The sequence below is a fragment of the Eptatretus burgeri genome, unplaced genomic scaffold (assembly GCF_056783735.1).
Source record: "Eptatretus burgeri isolate ZD-2024b unplaced genomic scaffold, Ebu_testis_v1 Ebu_testis_scaffold_72, whole genome shotgun sequence".
Classification (NCBI taxonomy): Eukaryota; Metazoa; Chordata; class Myxini; order Myxiniformes; family Myxinidae; genus Eptatretus; species Eptatretus burgeri.
In genome coordinates this window covers 63593-81594 of record NW_028222022.1, presented here as the reverse complement: position 1 = coordinate 81594, position 18002 = coordinate 63593, and the positions used below count along the sequence as shown (strand labels likewise).

General features: G+C 46.4%; 1 protein-coding gene across 16 annotated transcripts in view; it reads left to right on the top strand.

The window, feature by feature from the left end:
• LOC147007606 (uncharacterized) overlaps window positions 1-18002 on the top strand; it is a 62184-nt gene that overhangs the window by 21523 nt on the left and 22659 nt on the right. For 8 of the 16 annotated variants that reach the window (XM_085866754.1, XM_085866751.1, XM_085866759.1 and 5 more), the window contains 5 exons: window positions 4755-4892; window positions 5433-5528; window positions 7340-7393; window positions 8003-8056; window positions 17341-17478. In XM_085866754.1, coding sequence (XP_085722880.1) covers window positions 4755-4892; window positions 5433-5528; window positions 7340-7393; window positions 8003-8056; window positions 17341-17478 — 480 coding nt within the window. Of the gene's footprint in view, window positions 1-4754; window positions 4893-5432; window positions 5529-7339; window positions 7394-8002; window positions 8101-16957; window positions 17110-17340; window positions 17480-18002 lie in introns of those variants that run through there. The other 8 variants (XM_085866760.1, XM_085866763.1, XM_085866752.1 and 5 more) reach the window with 5 other exon arrangements.

The following is an 18002-nucleotide window of genomic DNA, read 5'->3' as shown; positions in this document are numbered from 1 at the left end:
ACAAACTTTATTGATCCAAACAAGATCAAGATCCAAACACGTACTTATCTATATATTATTGTCTCTAATCTTCAACAGAGATGTTGAGGCTCAGAGACAATGCCTTCAGAAGGGATTCACACACCTCCACTTTTGTCACATTTTGGTGCGTTCCAACCTGAATTTAAAATGGATGAAATTAAAAAAATTTTTTGTCACCAATCGACACAAAATACCCCACAATGACAAAGAGAAAACATGTTTTCAGAAATTCTTACAAATTAATTCCAAATGAAATGCAGAAATGTCTTGCGTCAATAAGTATTCAACCCCCTGAGTCAATACTTTGTAGAAGCGCCTTTGGCAGCGATTACAGCTTCGACTCTTCTTGGGGATGTCTGTATCAGCTTTACATATCTGGATTTGGGGATTTTCTCCCATTCTTCCTTGCAGGTTTGCTCAACCTCTGTCAAGTTGGATAAGGAGTATCAGTGAACAGCAATCTTCAAGTCTTTCCATAGATTCTCAACGGGATTTAGGTCTGGCCTTTGACTGGGCCACTCAAGAACTTTCACGTTCTTGTTCTGAAGCCATTCCAATGTTGTTTTGGCTGCATCCTTGGGGTCATTGTCCTGTTGGATATAAATCTTCCACATGATCAAAGGTCTTTTGCACTCTGAAGCAGGTTCTCCCCAAGGATTTGCCTGTATTTGACTCCATTCATTGTTCCCTCTATTCTAACGAGTCTCCCAGTCCTTGCCACTTAAAAGCATCAACATAGTATGATGCTGTCACCACCATGCTTCACGGTTGTGAGTTTGGTCATTAGCTTTGCTCGGTTTCCTCCAGACATAGCGCTTTGCATTCAGGCCAGAGTTCAATTTTCGTCTCATCAGACTGTAGTCTTTTGCCTCATGCTCTCAGAGTCTTTCACCCACCTTTTTGCAAACTTCAGGTGTGCTGTCATGTGCCTTTTTTTTCTCAGGATTGCCTTGTCTGTCCACGATCTCGTAAAGCCGAGATTTCTGAAGTGCTGCCGAGACTGTTGTCCTTCTGGCAGGTTCTCCCATCTCAGCCAAGGAACAATGTAGTTCTGTCAGAGTGGTCATTGGGTTCTTGGTCACCTCCCTGACTGAGGTCCTTCTTGCCCAGTTGTTCATTTTGCTCAGACAGCCAACTCTAGGAAGAGTCTGGGTTGTTACATATTCTTTCCATTTCCTAATGATGGAGCTCACTGTGCTCTTGGGAATGTCCAAGACTCCAGAAATTGTTTTATTCCCTTTACCAGATCTATGCCTCCTCACAATTCTATCTCGGAGTTCTATGGACATTTCGTTGGACTTCATGGGAGAATTTCTGCTCTGACATGCACCGTCAACTGTGGGACCTCACAGAGAAAGGTGTGTTTCTTTATAAATCATGTCCAGTCAATTGATTTGACCACAGGTGGACTCCAATCAAGTTGAAGAGACATTTCAAGGATAATCCAAGGAACTTGGATGCAGCTGAGCTCAATTTGGAGTGTCATAGCAAAGGAGTTCAATCATTATTGACTCAAGACATTTCAGCTTTTCATTTTGAATTAATTTGTCAATATTTCTGAAACCATTTTTTCACTTTGTTATCATGGGGTATTTTGTGGAGATTGATGACAAAAAATTTAAATTTAAACCATTTTTAATAAACGCTGAAACACCACAAAATGGGACCAAAGTCGAGGGCTGTGAGTACTTTCTGAAGTGTGCAGGACTATGATGATGGCAGGAGGAATGAGAACACCACTCAGTAGAGTGCACACCTCTTATATTATGTATCCCACTGATAGGCCGGATCTGTATCCGGGCCTGAACCAAAATCAAATTGGCATGTTCTTGTCACCTATCCAACACATCCACTTAGTTTTGTCATAACCTGTCCACAACGTTTTAAAATATCATGTTATATGTCGTTTTCAGCCCCATCTCTCAATGGTGAAGAATCACTCAGAAAATTAAAAAAATTATTCCTTCCGGATCAGGATCCGGATCGACACCAAACTTGAATTGATTAGTCCTTATCACACACCCAACCTGTCCACCAAGTTCCGGCTACATGCGTCCATAACCTTATGAGAGATCCTGCTATATATCGATTTTGGCCCGATCTCTCAATGGTAAAGAATCACTTAAAAACATTCAAGTTTCGGGATCCCGATCTTCACCAAAATATAATAATTTCATCCTTGTCACACATCCAACCTCTCCACCAAATTTTCTACAAATCTGTCCACAACCTTTGAGATATCCTGTTCACAGACAGACAAACTGACAAAAACACAGACAGTGGTGAAAACATAACCTCCATTCATCTTCGGTGGCAGAGCACAACAGAATAGGAGCACAACAGAGCTGGTGAAATATGTCAAGACCACCAATGCCTCTGGTATAGAGAGAATGTTTTGATGGTTTAAATGAGGGGAATCTTGGAAGCGACAGCAGTTGTGTGGAGTTCGGAGCTCTTTTCATGCCAGATCATTGAAAGCCTTTCATACCATGATACTTGACAAAGGACCTCCCCTTTCTAAGAATCACAAGGCAGCAGTGGGCTTTGGAGGCCAAATCACAGATATCATCTGTCCAATTAGACAGGATGTTGTTTATTTTGAGATTTGGGAGTTTGAGAAAGTGCTCATCTTCAAGAGAAATGTATGAGGACGAGGGGTGTGTGTTGGGGTTAGATGGGGTGGGAGGGGAGGTGGGGGGGAGGAGGGCGGGGGGGGTCGTATTGTCTTACAGCAAAAAATAACCTTCTGGTGAGTGGAGAGGGCTACAAGGAAGAAAACAGAACCATTCAGCCTTATAAGAGATTGTGGTTGATCCCATGAAGTATCGAAATATTTCAAATTCAACCATTGTCCACGTGTCTGATGTTCAGTGGGATTGCTGTCATGATGGTGTGGCACATGCATCATGGACCAAAAGGCTTTTTCCTCCTGTCTTGATTTCCTAATGTTACAATATAAACTCAATATGTCTTGTACAATATGAACTTGTACAATATGAACTTGTACAATATGAACTTGTACAATATGAACTTGTACAATATGAACTTGTACAATATGAACTTGTACAATATGAACTTGTACAATATGAACTTCCTTTCCTCCAAAATAAGTTTCTGCTCCCACTAAGTGACCCAAAAACCAAAGGATTTCCACTGCAAGGCGAACCACCTGCTCGATGAAGAAGTCAAGCTGTGATTCTCCATGATTACATGGTCAAAGTATTCAGTTTGATCTGGAGAGAAGGGCTATTATTAATCATTTAGCAGTCAGTCAAATTTCTATATGCATCTTTAAATTCGAAGGAAAGGTTGGGAGGATACTCGAGAAGTATGCACACTTCCCTCCAAGCTGTTTTGCTTTTCGTGCTCACCCGCCATTTTGAGCTCACCCTCCATTTCAAGCTCATCCGCCATTTCAAACTCGTCCGTCATTTCATTTCAAGCTCGCCCACCATTTCAAGCACATCCGCCATTTTGAGCTCGTCCGGCATTTCAAACTCATCCGTCATTTCATTTCGAGCTCGTCCGCCATTTCGAGCACGTCCGGCATTTCAAACTCATCCGTCATTTCATTTCGAGCTCGTCCGCCATTTCGAGCACGTCCGCCATTTCGAGCACGTCCGCCATTTTGAGGTCGTCCGCCATTTTGAGGTCGTCCGCCATTTCGAGCTTGTCCGCCATAACAGAGACAGGTGATCATCCTTTCTTATGGAAAGGACATTCCAGGCACTCACCCGAAGGGACAGCCTCAGGTGAACCCAAGGAGACCGTCGTCTGGTGTACGAAACCTGAGCACCTCTCGGACACACGTGACCGTAATCTGACCCGGGAAGGTTTCCCCGTGGTTTTCCTCCTATCATCATGAATGGGGGTCCCGAAGGGTCCTGAATTAACTTTTTCCTCAAAGTTGATGGAATCAATCGGAACTTGCACAGACACAATGTCGGGGTTCCCTCATTAATCCCTGAAAGTTTCAGCTTCCTCGGTCAAATCCTCCCGGAGGAGTAGATGATACATACCCACCTACATACCCACATACCCATATATAACTCCGTTATGGAGGGAAGATTTTCGATAAATACAAAAACAGAAAATAAAGAACGTTATTTCGTGTCGAGGGAATAATCATCGACGAACTCGGACTCGATTTTCCACTTTCACAACACAATGTGAAACACAAACAATCCGTTAAAACGAAACGTTCAATCTTTGCATTTAATTTAAATCATGGACACGTGATGTGGCGCGAACCAATCAGACTCCGCGATCTCCCTGTTCGCTTTTTCCCCAAACAGCTCGCGCTCTTCACTCGGTTACCACAGCGTACCGTCCTTCACACGACACGACGTGAGGTCCACCATGACCCGAGATCTCAGAGCGAACACCTCGGGATCCACGAGCGGCTCCGATGGAGGATACGTGGTCGGTCCGGGAGGTTTATTCGGAAGACCGCGGGTCCATGGACGGTTCACCCGAGGACAAGGGGTCCAGACCCGGTACGTGACGTTCACTCCGTACCGAGAACTTGTGTTTCCCGTACTGATCCGTGCTGTGTACTAACACAGGAACTCATTGATTTAGTGAATGTCATGATATCTGCAGTGGAGCCGGAATTGAATTGTGAATGGAAATCCCATCCATGACATGTTACCCTCCCTCCCTCTTGTACATGTATGACATCATTTTATACCTCATCAATTCATTCCTCTTTAATCTCGTTTACAACAAATCAGATGAAGATTTACTTGTGATTATGGGCCTCTGCACCGGCGCACAATGGCCTATTCTTGAGGACTGCAGTGGCATCTTTAACGTCCTCGATGAATCACTGGATGAGAAGATTGGAGACTTACCTTTGCTTTCAGAGGAAGGTATGCTCACTGATGCAACACCTTCCCTGTGCATCACCAGGTTGGGAGTTGAAAGCTCGTCTTGAGCTATAAACCTTATTGAAGATTGAAGGTTGAACCTTTTAAAAAGGTTGAAGAACAACCTTATTTTAGGCCAAATTATGTTCAATATTATATTTAAAGATGTAAAGGTTGAACTTAGTTACCACTAAACCAGTCGGCTGTTTGTAAAGCAGAGTTAGTGAGAGTTTACCAGGAAACGAATTAATTTTGCTCGATCGATGGAAGTCACAAGTTCAAGGTCAAAGTTTGACCCAAAATCATTTTTCACGAAATTTTCACCTCAAGCTGTGACCTCGTACCTTTGACCTGCTGTAAGAACTGTTATGAAACCATTGTCACGGGATAGGTGTGTTTGTACCGATAAAATATAAAAGTATACCTGGTGTTGGTTTAATGGTTGGGGTGGTGGGCTTGGTTTACATGGGTCCTCAGTTCAAATCCCACTTGGCTGTTGAATTAATACCAGGTGGGGTTGATTCAGCTTGTCATGCTTCTAAGGTTGGCAAAGTGATACCAGCTTGCTGGGAGGATTGAGCCGTTTGAGTATCCTGTGTCAGAGTGGTCACCTGTCCAGGATTGTGTCCACTAACCCAGGTAACTGCTGTTGCAGCACTGATGCTCTCTCTGTACAGAGTGTGGTCTTCATGGATGGATCATAAAGGACACGTTTAACAACATTACCCATCACTGAGGGTCAGGGACTTGAATTCTCATGACCACCTGACTCATTTAATAATTTATAGTTAATCATAACCTCTTTTAATTGAGGAAAGTGTGAAAATGTAAAATTTAAAGCTTAATTCGTGTTTGTTTACTTGTTTACCAGCAAATACTACCTGTCGCTTCGCTGATGGGAATATTCAAGATAGGAGGGAGAGGGGGAAGGGGAAGAGGGAGAGGAGGGAGGGGACGAGGGAAAGGAGGGATGGGAAGGATAGAGGCGAGGAGGGGAGGTGAGAGTGGATGGGGGTGAGAGGGGAAGAGGGAGAGAGGGGGGAGGGGAAGGATAGAGGAGGAAGAAGGTTGGAGAGAGAAGAATAGGGATGGGATAGTGAGGGATAGGGATGATAGAGAGTGATAGGGGTGAGAGAGGGGGAGGGGAGGGGGGAAAGTGTGGCGGGGGAGAGGAGGGAATTGACTGAATGCAATGGGTTCTTCGGTATTTGAATCGCTAAATGAATTACCTAAAACTTGTCCTTGTCTGATTTTTCATTTTCATCCCAAGGTCAAGGTCACAAGGTCACAAACTTGGAAAACTGCGAATTTTGATGTTAAAATCATTCGATCGCCCAAACTTTGAGAGCGAGGATGACAATATTTTTTCTGCATAATCCTGAGGTCATTCCCCACCTAAATTATTCAAACCATTTTGCTCTATCTCGAACACCTTGCCCGTGGCGCCTCCTTCAAGTTTGTTTTTACGCTGATTTCATCAAAGTATGGATAATCCGAGGAGTGCAAAATCCCATATAGCCTATATGACGTTATATTGTTCCTGGAATGTTCCAGAGGAAGTTTTGCCACCAAAGGTCATAATCCTTGACCTTTGACCTTCAAAGGCCACAAAGGTTAAATTTTCAGTTGTTGGAATCGAACCGGGTTTTCGACCTTCTTCGACGAACTAACTCCAATAAGCTATAGCACGTATCCTGTTTCATTATTTTAATGTCCACAACATTGTTTTGTGACCTTTAAAGGTTTTGCAAAGGTCAAATTTTGAAAGTTGTCATCAAACTTGGTCAATTCGTCATTATGCCAACAAGATTCGCCGGCCATGAAATGAAAATGTTTATGACTGCTTTTGGGCCTCACTGGCCTTAAATGCAGTGAATAAATAATAATAATAATAATAATAATAATAATAATAATAATAATAATAATAATAATACCGTGACCAAATTACCTTGTGACCGTTTTACCGTGACCAAGTTTCCCGTGACCAAATTTCTTGTGACCAAATTACCCACATTCGAACAGACACGCGTAGAGGGGGCGGGGTTTTCCCCGCTCGACCATAACCCCGCCCAGAAAGGGCGGATCCATGGAGGTCCCTGTCCAATCAGGACAATCGGCGTGTCAGAGTGTGAGTGTTTGCAGAGTTGTCGAGTTCGGAGGGTTCATAATTCAGAGTTGGGAGTTCTTTGGAGGGAGCAGTTCTTGGAAGGCAGTTTGGGTTGGTTTTGTTGCTTAAATTTTTTATTTGTTTATTTATTGTGCAGAGATCTCAGGATCGGAGTGGAATTTGCATCGTATTCACATACGTGACGAAGATTCAGTGTGTTTTAAAATGAGTGGAACTTTTAATGGAACCAACTTGCTTCCCGTTCTCTTCTTGGTTTAATGGAACCAACCAACACCAATGGAACCATAAGGTGGACAATTGTTTTCTCTTTTCTTTCCTTCAGGGATTTCAAGGAAAAACTGGGCCACCTGGTCCTCCAGGAGTCATTGGACCTCAGGTAAAGACAAGAGCAAGTTCATCAATAATATATTTTCCTGGAAGCCTTCATGCCACAGACAGTGATGGAATGATTTATTTCCTGTTGAAAGACGATGATATATGAGTGTGTTCTGTCTGATTTCACAATTGGTGAATCTTCGAGATATTAGATGCAGCACTCACAACATCCTTCTGAGGACATGGGAAGTCTGCTTCCTTTCACTCTTCACATGTATCATTGTCCTTTTATCCACAAGAGTGGACGAATTAATGAGTGGCAGGAATTGAATCCTTCGTGTGTGTGTGTGTGTGTGTGTGTGTGTGTGTGTGTGTGTGTGTGTGTGTGTGTGTGTGTGTGTGTGTGTGTGTGTGTGTGTTTACACAGTTGTTTCGATGTATGTGTGCACATTAAATGTGTGTAAATTTACAACTGTGTGTGTGCGGGTCATTGTGTACGCATGTGTATAATTGTTGGAGTGAAGTGTTGAAGTGACAATATAATTGGACTTGATCACAGGTGTTATTTGTGATCAGTGTTATCATTATGTTAATTAAATGACAGTTTTAGAGTTGTAATTGTATTTTTTGTAAGTTTTGTTTTTTCTCATTGCTTTTTAGGGTTCAACAGGCCAGACTGGACCCATGGGAGAGTGGGGTCACCCTGGCCCTCCTGGCCCACCGGGTGAGCTGGGACTGCCAGGTCCAGATGGAAAAGATGGCATGACGGTCGGAAATAACAGTTTTATGTTTATACTGAAATACAATTTTTAGTTAAAGCAACAACAACCAACAACAACAACAACAACAACAACAACAACAACAAACAAGGGGTTGGGAGTAATTTGGGTGTTGAAATGTGTTTCGAGAAACACATTTCAACAATCCCATATAGCCTATATGAAATGTGTTTCACTCCACCTCCTCAAATCCTCAACTGCCCTCTTCCTTGTCTCTTGTCCCCCCTCTCCCCCAGCACCTCATTTTCTCCTCCTCATTCGGCCCCCTCCCCTCGCTATTCTGCAATATCCCACACTCTTTCAGCAACCCTCCTTACACCCCCCCCGCGGCCCGTGACCTACCCTTCCCCTCCCCTCCACCTCCTGCACCCAAAGCCTCCTCCCCTCCCTCTTCATTAAAAGTGTGGACCTCAAATATCCGGGGCCTTCGCTCAAACCTTTCAGATCTTTCCATACAGGTTGCCACTGACAAACCAGACATTATCTGCCTAACAGAAACTTTCCTCTCCCAAGACGTGTCTGACTCCCAAGTATCTCTCCCTGGTTACTCCCTCTTACGGTATGACAGACCTGAGCCTCGTCCTGGTGGAGGTGTTGCTCTCTTCATCAAAGACTCTATTCCTCACTCTCCATGCACTGCTCTCACTCCCCCACACCCCCAGGAATACCTCTGGCTTCGGCTTCCCCTCCACTCCCACCTCATGTTTATATGTGTACTGTACCGTCCACCGAACAGTGTTGACTCCATCTACACCTCACTATCCGAAAACATGGACCATCTTCTATCTTCTCATCCAAACTCTCTCTTCCTCTTATGTGGTGACTTCAATTGTCATCACGCCAGTTGGCTAGGTGTGGGTACCTCTCTCACCTGCCATGGCACCTCAGCAAAAGCTTTCTGCGACTCATTGGGACTGACTCAATCGGTCAACTTCCCAACCCGGATCTCAACCAATGGCACTCCATCTCTTCTGGATCTGATTTTGACAAATTTCCCTGACAATATCTGCTGCTCTTCCTTCGCTCCAATTGGTTCTTCTGACCACGTCCTTGTCAAAGTGGACATCTCTCTGGCTGTTATCAGAGAACCACCTCACCGCCGTCGAGTCTGGCATTTCACTCAAGCCGACTGGCAGGGTCTCCGAGCAGCCATCAAACTTACAGACTGGTCTCCTATCACTACTTTCTCAAACATCAACTCATCCTGGGAATTCTTTCAAAGAAACTTGCTCTCCCTCATGCACAGATTTATCCCCTCTCGTGTTCAGTTGTCTTACCCTTCCTCCCGCCCTTGGTTTACTGAAGCTTGTGGCGAGGCAGTTGTCCTGAAACAACTTGCCTTTGCCTCATGGAAAGCAAACCCAACTGAGGGCAATCTCAGTTCTTTCCACAAAGCTCGGAACAAGTGTGGATCTACCCTCAGGAGAGCCAGAAAACAACATCTTTCTCATCTCAAGTCTGAACTCTCAAACCTCTCTCCCTCCTCAAAATCCTGGTGGCATTTAATCAAATCTGTTTCTGGTGAATGTTCCCCCTCCATCCCCTCCCTCACCTCAAATGGCCGCACTGCTGATTCCACACGTGATAAAGCTGAATGTCTAAACTCGGTGTTTGCAGCTAAATCTTGTGTCCTAAACCCATCACTATCTCTACCCACTTTATCCAGTCGCACCCAACTGTCCCTGGACTCTGTATCCTTTTCTCCTGACAAGGTGGAGAGCTTGCTTTCAAACCTCGAGTCGGATTCTGCAACCGGTCCAGACGGCATCAGCCCACGTGTCCTCAAAGCCTGCTCTTCTGCTCTTGCTCACCCTCTCTCTGTTCTATTCACCCTCTCATTTGCCCAAGGTCATCTGCCATCTGCTTGGAAATCTGCTAACATCACTGCCCTGCACAAAAAGGTGCAAAAACAGATCCCTGTAACTACAGACCAATCAGCCTTCTCCCAATCATCAGCAAGGTTATGGAATCCATCATCGCTTCAGACATGAAATCCTTCCTCTTCTCCAATGGCTTGATTTCCAATCATCAATTTGGTTTCAGACAAGGTCACTGTACCCTGGATATGCTTCTTCTGCTCTCCCATCAATGGATGGAGGTCCTCAATGCCAGACAGGAAATCCGAGCCGTATCCCTGGACATATCACGTGCTTTTGACACAGTCTGGCACCCTGCCCTACTCACCAAACTCTCTTCCCATGGTATTCAAGGCCATCTCCACTCATGGCTCGCAGACTTCCTCTCCTGTCGCAGTCAACGTGTGGCCCTAAATGGAGTTCTTTCATCCCCTCTTCCTGTGCAGGCTGGAGTTCCTCAAGGTAGCGTTCTGGGCCCTGTTCTTTTTTGGTTTTCATCAATGATCTCTCGGACTCTCTGGAAAATCCTCTATTTCTCTTTGCCGACGACTCCACCCTCTGCCGTACCATCTGTCATCCCTCAGACCGGCAAGCAGCAGCTTCTTCGCTCACTGCAGATCTGGATAAAATCACAAACTGGTCCAACACGTAGAACATGTCTTTCAATCCAGACAAATCTCACACTCTCACTATGTCTCTTCGAAAGGACCGTTTACAAAACCCCCCCATCCACTTTCTCAACAATCCTCTGGAAGAAGTCTTTTCTTTCAAGCTTCTCGGTCTCACTATCTGCCATGACCTTTCCTGGGAAAGTCACATTTCCAACCTCCCCTCAAAAGCCAGTCGCCGACTGGGAATCCTCCGTCGTGCAAAGTCCTTCCTCGGCCCTCTTGAGCTCCTGACCACTTACAAAGCTTTTGTCCGTAGCCTGATGGAGTACTGCTCTCCCCTCTGGGCTGGTGCTCCTGCCTCCCACCTTTCTCGGCTTCACGCTGTCGAAACCAGGGCATTTAAGATCATCGGCATCTCGCGCAATGAAGCTGAGTCTTTGGGCCTCTCACTCAATCACCGCAGGTTGGTCGGTGGTCTTTCTGTCTTCTACCGACTCCTCTCCAACCTTGCCCCCCCTGCTCTCTCTGCGATTTGTCCCCACCACATTTCCACAGGGCGCTCAAGGTCCGCCAACAACCCCCTTCTGGTAAAACTACCAAAATCACGAATCACTGCTCATCTTCACTCTTTCATTCCTCTTTTTTCCGCCTTTGGAATAAACTTCCTCACTCTATTCTTTCCCATTCTTCCCTCCAGGCTTTCAAAACAGCTGTTCACCACCACCTCTGATCTTTCCCCATCCAAATCCTCGATCTTTTCTACCCCCGATAATCCACCCAAGCCCACTTCCTTCAATTCCCCTGCTTTCCTTCCTGAAAGTCCCTGTAATGTCCATCTTCTCTTCGCCATGTTCCCCGTCCCATCCCCATCCCTCTCCCTTCCACAGTTCACCTGATGTGTCTGTTCCCCACTGTTGTGTCCCTTCCACTCCCGCCCCTCTTGTCTCATGCCTCCTTGCTGTGAGTTGTGTGTTTGCTCTCATACGAGCCTCGACCAAGGTATACAAAAAAAAACAAAACAAAATACACATGGTGTTATTGATCCACCTATGATCAACCCACATGGTGTTATTGATCCACCTATGATCAACCCACCTGGTGTGATTGATCCAGCTATGATCAACCCACCTGGTGTTGATCCACCTATGATTAACCCACCTGGTTTTATTGATCCACCTGTGATCAACCCACCTGCTTTTATTGATGCACCTATGCTCAACCTACCTGGTGTTATTGATACACCTATGATCAACCCACCTGGTGTTATTGATCCACCTATGATCAACCCACCTGGTGTTATTGATCCACCTATGATCAACCCACCTGGTGTGATTGATCCAGCTATGATCAACCCACCTGGTGTTATTGATCCTCCTATGATCAACCCACCTGGTGTTGATCCACCGATGATTAACCCACCTGGTTTTATTGATCCACCTGTGATCAACCCACCTGGTGTTATTGATACACCTATGATCAGCCCACCTGGTTTTGTTGATCCACCTATGATCAACCCACCTGGTTTTATTGATCCTCCTATGATCAACCCACCTGGTGTTGATCCACCGATGATTAACCCACCTGGTGTTATTGATCCACCTATGATCAACCCACCTGGTGTTATTGATCCTCCTATGATCAGCCCACCTGGTTTTGTTGATCCACCTATGATCAACCCACCTGGTTTTATTGATCCACCTATGATCAACCCACCTGGTGTTGATCGACCTATGATCAACCCACCTAGTGTTGATCCACCTATGATCAACCCACCTGGTGTTATTGATCCACCGATGATCAACCCATCTGGTGCTTCTGATCCACCTATGATCAACCCACCGAGTGTTGTTGATCCACCGATGATCAACCCATCTGGTGCTTCTGATCCACCTATGATCAACCCACCGAGTGTTGTTGATCCACCAATGATCAACCCACATGGTGTTGATCCATCGATGATCAACCCACCTGTTGTTGTTGATCCACCTATGATCAACTCACCTGGTGTTGTTGATCCACCTCTAATCAACCCACCTGGTTTTATTGATCCACCTATGATCAACCCACCTGGTGTTGTTGATCCACCTATAATCAACCCACCTGTTTTTTTGATCCACCCATGATCAACCCACCTGGTGTTGATCCACCTATGATCAACCAACCTTGTGTTATTGATCTACCTATGATCAACCCACCTGGTCTTATTGATCTTCCTATGATCAACCCACCTGGTGCTACTGATCCACCTATGATCAACCCACCGAGTGTTGTTGATCCACCTATGATCAACCCACATGGTGTTTCTGGTGCAGGGATAATGTGGAATGTCATGTTAAGCATGTTCAGTTTGTCGTTTTAAGGGTTAACTAGAGTATCACGTGACACTGTGGTCCCTGCAGGTGGATCACACAGAGGACGGTGAAAACACGTCGAATTGCGCCATTTCCCTTTGAAATATCACGATGTACAGTATATACTGTACATCGTTTTGGCCCCACCTTTCAATGGTGAAGAATTACTTGAAAAATTAAAAAATAATCTCGGATCCGCATCCGGATCTTCACCAAAATCGGATCAGTTCGTCCTTGTCGCACACCCAACCTGTCCACACCAAGTTTCATCAGAATCCATGCACACCGTTTTAAGATATCCTGCTCACAGACAAAAAGACAAACAAACAGGTGAATACTGAACGGACGTCCACGTTCGGTGGCACAGGTAACGAGAAATTCCCTGACTGGGGTCTCGTGCCCACACTCGAAGTCTCATGTGCACACTCAGGGTCTCGTGCCCAAACTCGGGGTCTCATGTGCACTCTCAGGGTCACGTGCCCACATTTGGGGTCTCATGTGCACACTCAGGGTCTCGTGCCCACACTCGAGGTCCCGTGCCCACACTTAGGGTCTCGTATCCACACTCGGGGTCTCATGCTCACACTCCGGGTCTCGTGTAAACACCTGCGGTCTCGTGTCCACACTCAGGGTCTCTTGCCCACACTCGGGGTCTCGTGCCCACACTCGGGGTCTCTTGTGCACACTCAGGGTCTCGTGCCCACACTCGAGGTCCCGTGCCCACACTTAGGGTCTCGTGTCCACACTCGGGGTCTCGTGCCCACACTCGAGGTCCCGTGCCCACACTTAGGGTCTCGTGTCCACATTCGGGGTCTCATGTGCACACATTCGGGGTCTCATGTGCACACTCAGGGTCTCGTGCCCACATTCGAGGTCCCGTGCCCACACTTAGGGTCTCGTGTCCACACTCGGGGTCTCATGCCCACACTCGGGGTCTTGTGTAAACACCTGGGGTCTCGTGCCCACACTCCGGGTCTCTTGCCCACACTCGGGGTCTCGTGCCCACACTCGGGGTATCTTGCCCACACTCGGGGTCTCGTGACCACACTCGGGGTCTCGTATAAACACTCGGGGTCTCGTGTCCATACTCAGGGTCTCGTGGAAACACTCGGGGTCTCTTGCCCACACTCGGGGTCTCGTGCCCACACTCAGGGTCTCGTGCCCACATTCGAGGTCCCGTGCCCACACTTAGGGTCTCGTGTCCACATTCGGGATCTCATGCCCACATTCGGGGTCTCGTGTAAACACCTGGGGTCTCGTGCCCACACTCGGGGTCTCGTGTAAATACTTGGGGTCTCTTGCCCACACTCGGGGTCTCGTACCCACACTCAGGGTCTCTTGCCCACACTCTGGGTCTCGTGTCCACACTCGGGGTCTCGTGCCCACACTCCGGATCCGGATCCGGATCCACACCAAAATTGAATTGATTAGTCTTTATCACCCACCCAACCTGTCCACCAAGTTCCGGCTTCATTCGTCCATAACCTTCTGAGAGATCCTGCTATATATCGATTTTGGCCCGATCTCTCAATGGGAAAGAATCACATAAACATTCAAGTATCGGGATCCCGATCTTCACCAAAATATAATAATTTCATCCTTGTCACACATCCAACCTCTCCACTAAATTTTCTCCAAATCTGTATACAACCTTTGAGATATCCTGTTCACAGACAGACAAACTGACAAAAACACAGACAGTGGTGAAAACATAACCTCCATTCACCTTCGGTGGCAGAGGTAATCGGAGCACAACAGAGCTGGTGAAATATTTCAAGACCACCAATGCCTCTGGTATAGAGAGAAGGTTTTAATGGTTTAAATGAGGGGAATCGTGGAAGCGACAGCAGTTGTGTGATGTTTGGAGCTCTTTTCATGACAGATGATTTTAAGCCTTTCATTCCATGATACTTGACAAAGGACCTCCCCTTTCTCAGAATCACAAGGCAGCAGTGGGCTATGGAGGCCAAATCGCAGATATCATCTGTCCAATTAGACAATATGTTGTTTATTTTGAGATTTGGGAGTTTGAGAAAGTGCTCATCTTCAAGAGAAATGTGTGAGGACGAGGAGTGTGTGTTGGGGTTGAGATAGGGCGGGAGGGGAGGTGGGGGGGGGGGTCGTATTGTCGTACAGAATAAAATAACCTTCTGGTGAGTGGAGAGGGCAACTCGGAAGAAAACAGGACCATTCAGCCTTATAAGAGATTGTGGTTAATCCCATGGAGCATCGAAATGTTTCGAATTCAACCATTCTCCACGTGTCTGATGTTTAGTGAGATTGCTGTCACGATGGTGTGGCACATGCATCATGGACCAAAAGGCTTTTTCCTCCTGTCTTGATTTCCTAATGTTACAATATAAACTCAATATGTCTTGTACAATATGAACTTGTACAATATGTCTTGTGCAATATGTCTTGTACAATATGAACTGCCTTTCCTCCAAAATAAGTTTCTGCTCACACTAAGTGACCCAAAAATCAAAGGATTTCCACTGTAAGGCTAACTACCTGCTCGATCAAGAAGTCAAGCGGTGATTCTCCATGATTACATGGTCAAAGTATTCAGTTTGATCTGGAGAGAAGGGCTATTATTAATCAGTTAGAAGTCAGTCAATCAACTCGAGAAGTATGCACACTTCCCTCCAAGCTGTTTCGCTTTTCGTGCTCGCCCGGCATTTTGAGCTCATCCGTCATTTCGGGCTTGTCCGCCATTTCGGGCTTGTCCGCCATTTCGCGCTCGTCCGCCATTTTGGGCTCGTCCGCCATTTCGGGCTCGTCCGCCATTTCGGGCTTGTCCGCCATTTCTGGCTTGTCTGTCATTTCGGGCTTGTCCGCCATTTCGAGCTCGTCCGCCATTTCGGGCTTGTCCGCCATTTCGGGCATGTCCGCCATTTTGGGCTCGTCCGCCATTTCGGGCTCGTCCGCCATTTCTGGCTTGTCCGCCATTTCGGGCTTGTCCGCCATTTCGAGCTCGTCCGCCATTTCGGGCTTGTCCGCCATTTCGGGCTAGTCCGCCATTTCGAGCTCGTCCGCCATTTCGGGCTTGTCCGCCATTTCGGGCTTGTCCGCCATTTCGGGCTCGTCCGCCATTTTGGGCTCGTCCGCCATTTCTGGCTCGTCCGCAATTTCGGGCTCGTCCGCCATTTCGGGCTCGTCCGCCATTTTGGGCTCTTCCGCCATTTTGAGCTCGTCCTCCATTTCAAACTTGTCCGCCAATTCGAGCTCATTCACCATTTCAAACTCGTCCGTCATTTCATTTCGTGCTCGCCCGCCATTTCGAGCTCATCCGTCATTTTGGGCTCGTCCGCCATTTCGAGCTCGTCCGCCATTTTGGGCTCGTCCACCATTTCAAACTCGTCCTTCATTTCATTTCGAACTCGTTCGCCATTTCGAGCTCGTCCGCCATAACAGAGACAGGTGATCATCCTCTCTTATGGAAAGGACATTCCAGGCACCCACCCGAAGTGACAGCCTCAGGTTAACCCAAGGAGACCGTCGTCTGGTGTACGAAACCTGAGCACCACTCGGACACACGTGACCGTAATCTGACCCGGGAAGGTTACCACGTGGTTTTCCTCCTATCATCATGAATGGGGGTCCCGAAGGGTCCTGAATTAACTTTTTCCTCAAAAGTTGATGGAATCAATCGGAACTTGCACAGACACAAAGTCAGGGTTCCCTCATTAATCCCTGAAAGTTTCAGCTTCTTCGGTCAAATCCTTCCGGAGGAGTCGGTGATACATACATACCCACCTACATACCCACATACCCATATATAACTCCGTTATGGAGGGAAGATTGTCGATAAAGACAAAAACAGAAAATAAAGAACGTTGATTCGTCTCGAGGGAATAATCATCGACGAACTCGGACTCGATTTTCCACTTTCCCAACACAATCTGAAACACAAACAATCCGTTAAAACGAAACGTTCAATCTTTGCATTTATTTTAAATCATGAACACGTGATGTGGCGGGAACCAATCAGACACCGCGATCTCCCTGTTCGCTTTTTCCCCAAACAGCTCGCGCTCTTCACTCGGTTACCACAGCGTACCGTCCTTCACCGACACGACGTGCGGTCCACCATGACCCGAGATCTCAGAGCGAACACCTCGGGATCCCCGGGAGGTTCTCCGGAAGACCGCGGGTCCTTGGTCGGTTCACCCGAGACCCGGTACGTGACGTTCACTCCGTACCGAGAAATTGTTTCCCGCACTGATCCGTGCTGTGTACTAACACAGGAACTCATTGATTTAGTGAATGTCATGATATCTGGAGCGGAGCCCGAATTGAATTGTGAATGGAAATCCCATCCATGACATGTTACCCTCCCTCTTGTACATGTATGACATCATTTTATACCTCATCACTTCATTCCTCTTAAATCTCGTTCACAACAAATCAGATGAAGATTTACTTGTGATTATGGGCCTCTGCACCGGCACACAATGGCCTGTTCTTGAGGACTGCAGTGGCATCTTTAACGTCCTCAATGAATCACTGGATGAGAAGACAAGATACTTGCCTTTGCTTTCAGAGGAAGGTATGCTCACTGATGCAACACCTTCCCTGTGCATCACCAGGTTGGGAGTTTATAGCTCGTCCTGTAACAACCTTATATTTGGCCAAATTATCTTCAATATTATATTTAAAGATGTAAAGGGTGAACTTCGTTTCCACTAAACCAGTCGGCTGTTTGTAAAGCAGAGTGAGTGGGAGTTTACCAGGAAACTAATTAATTTTGCTCGATGGATGGAAGTCACAAGTTCAAGGTCAAAGTTTAACCCAAAATCATTTTTCACGAAATTTTAACCTCAAGCTGTGACCTCGACCTTTTGACCTGCTGTAAGAACTGTTATGAAACCATTGTCACGGGATAGGTGTGTTTGTACCGATAAAATATAAAAGTATACCTGGTGTTGGTTTAATGGTTGGGGTGGTGGGCTTGGTTTACATGGGTCCTCAGTTCAAATCCCACTTGGCTGTTGAATTAATACCAGGTGGGGTTGACTCAGCTTGTCATTCTTCTGAGGTTGGCAAAGTGATACCAGCTTGCTGGGAGGATTG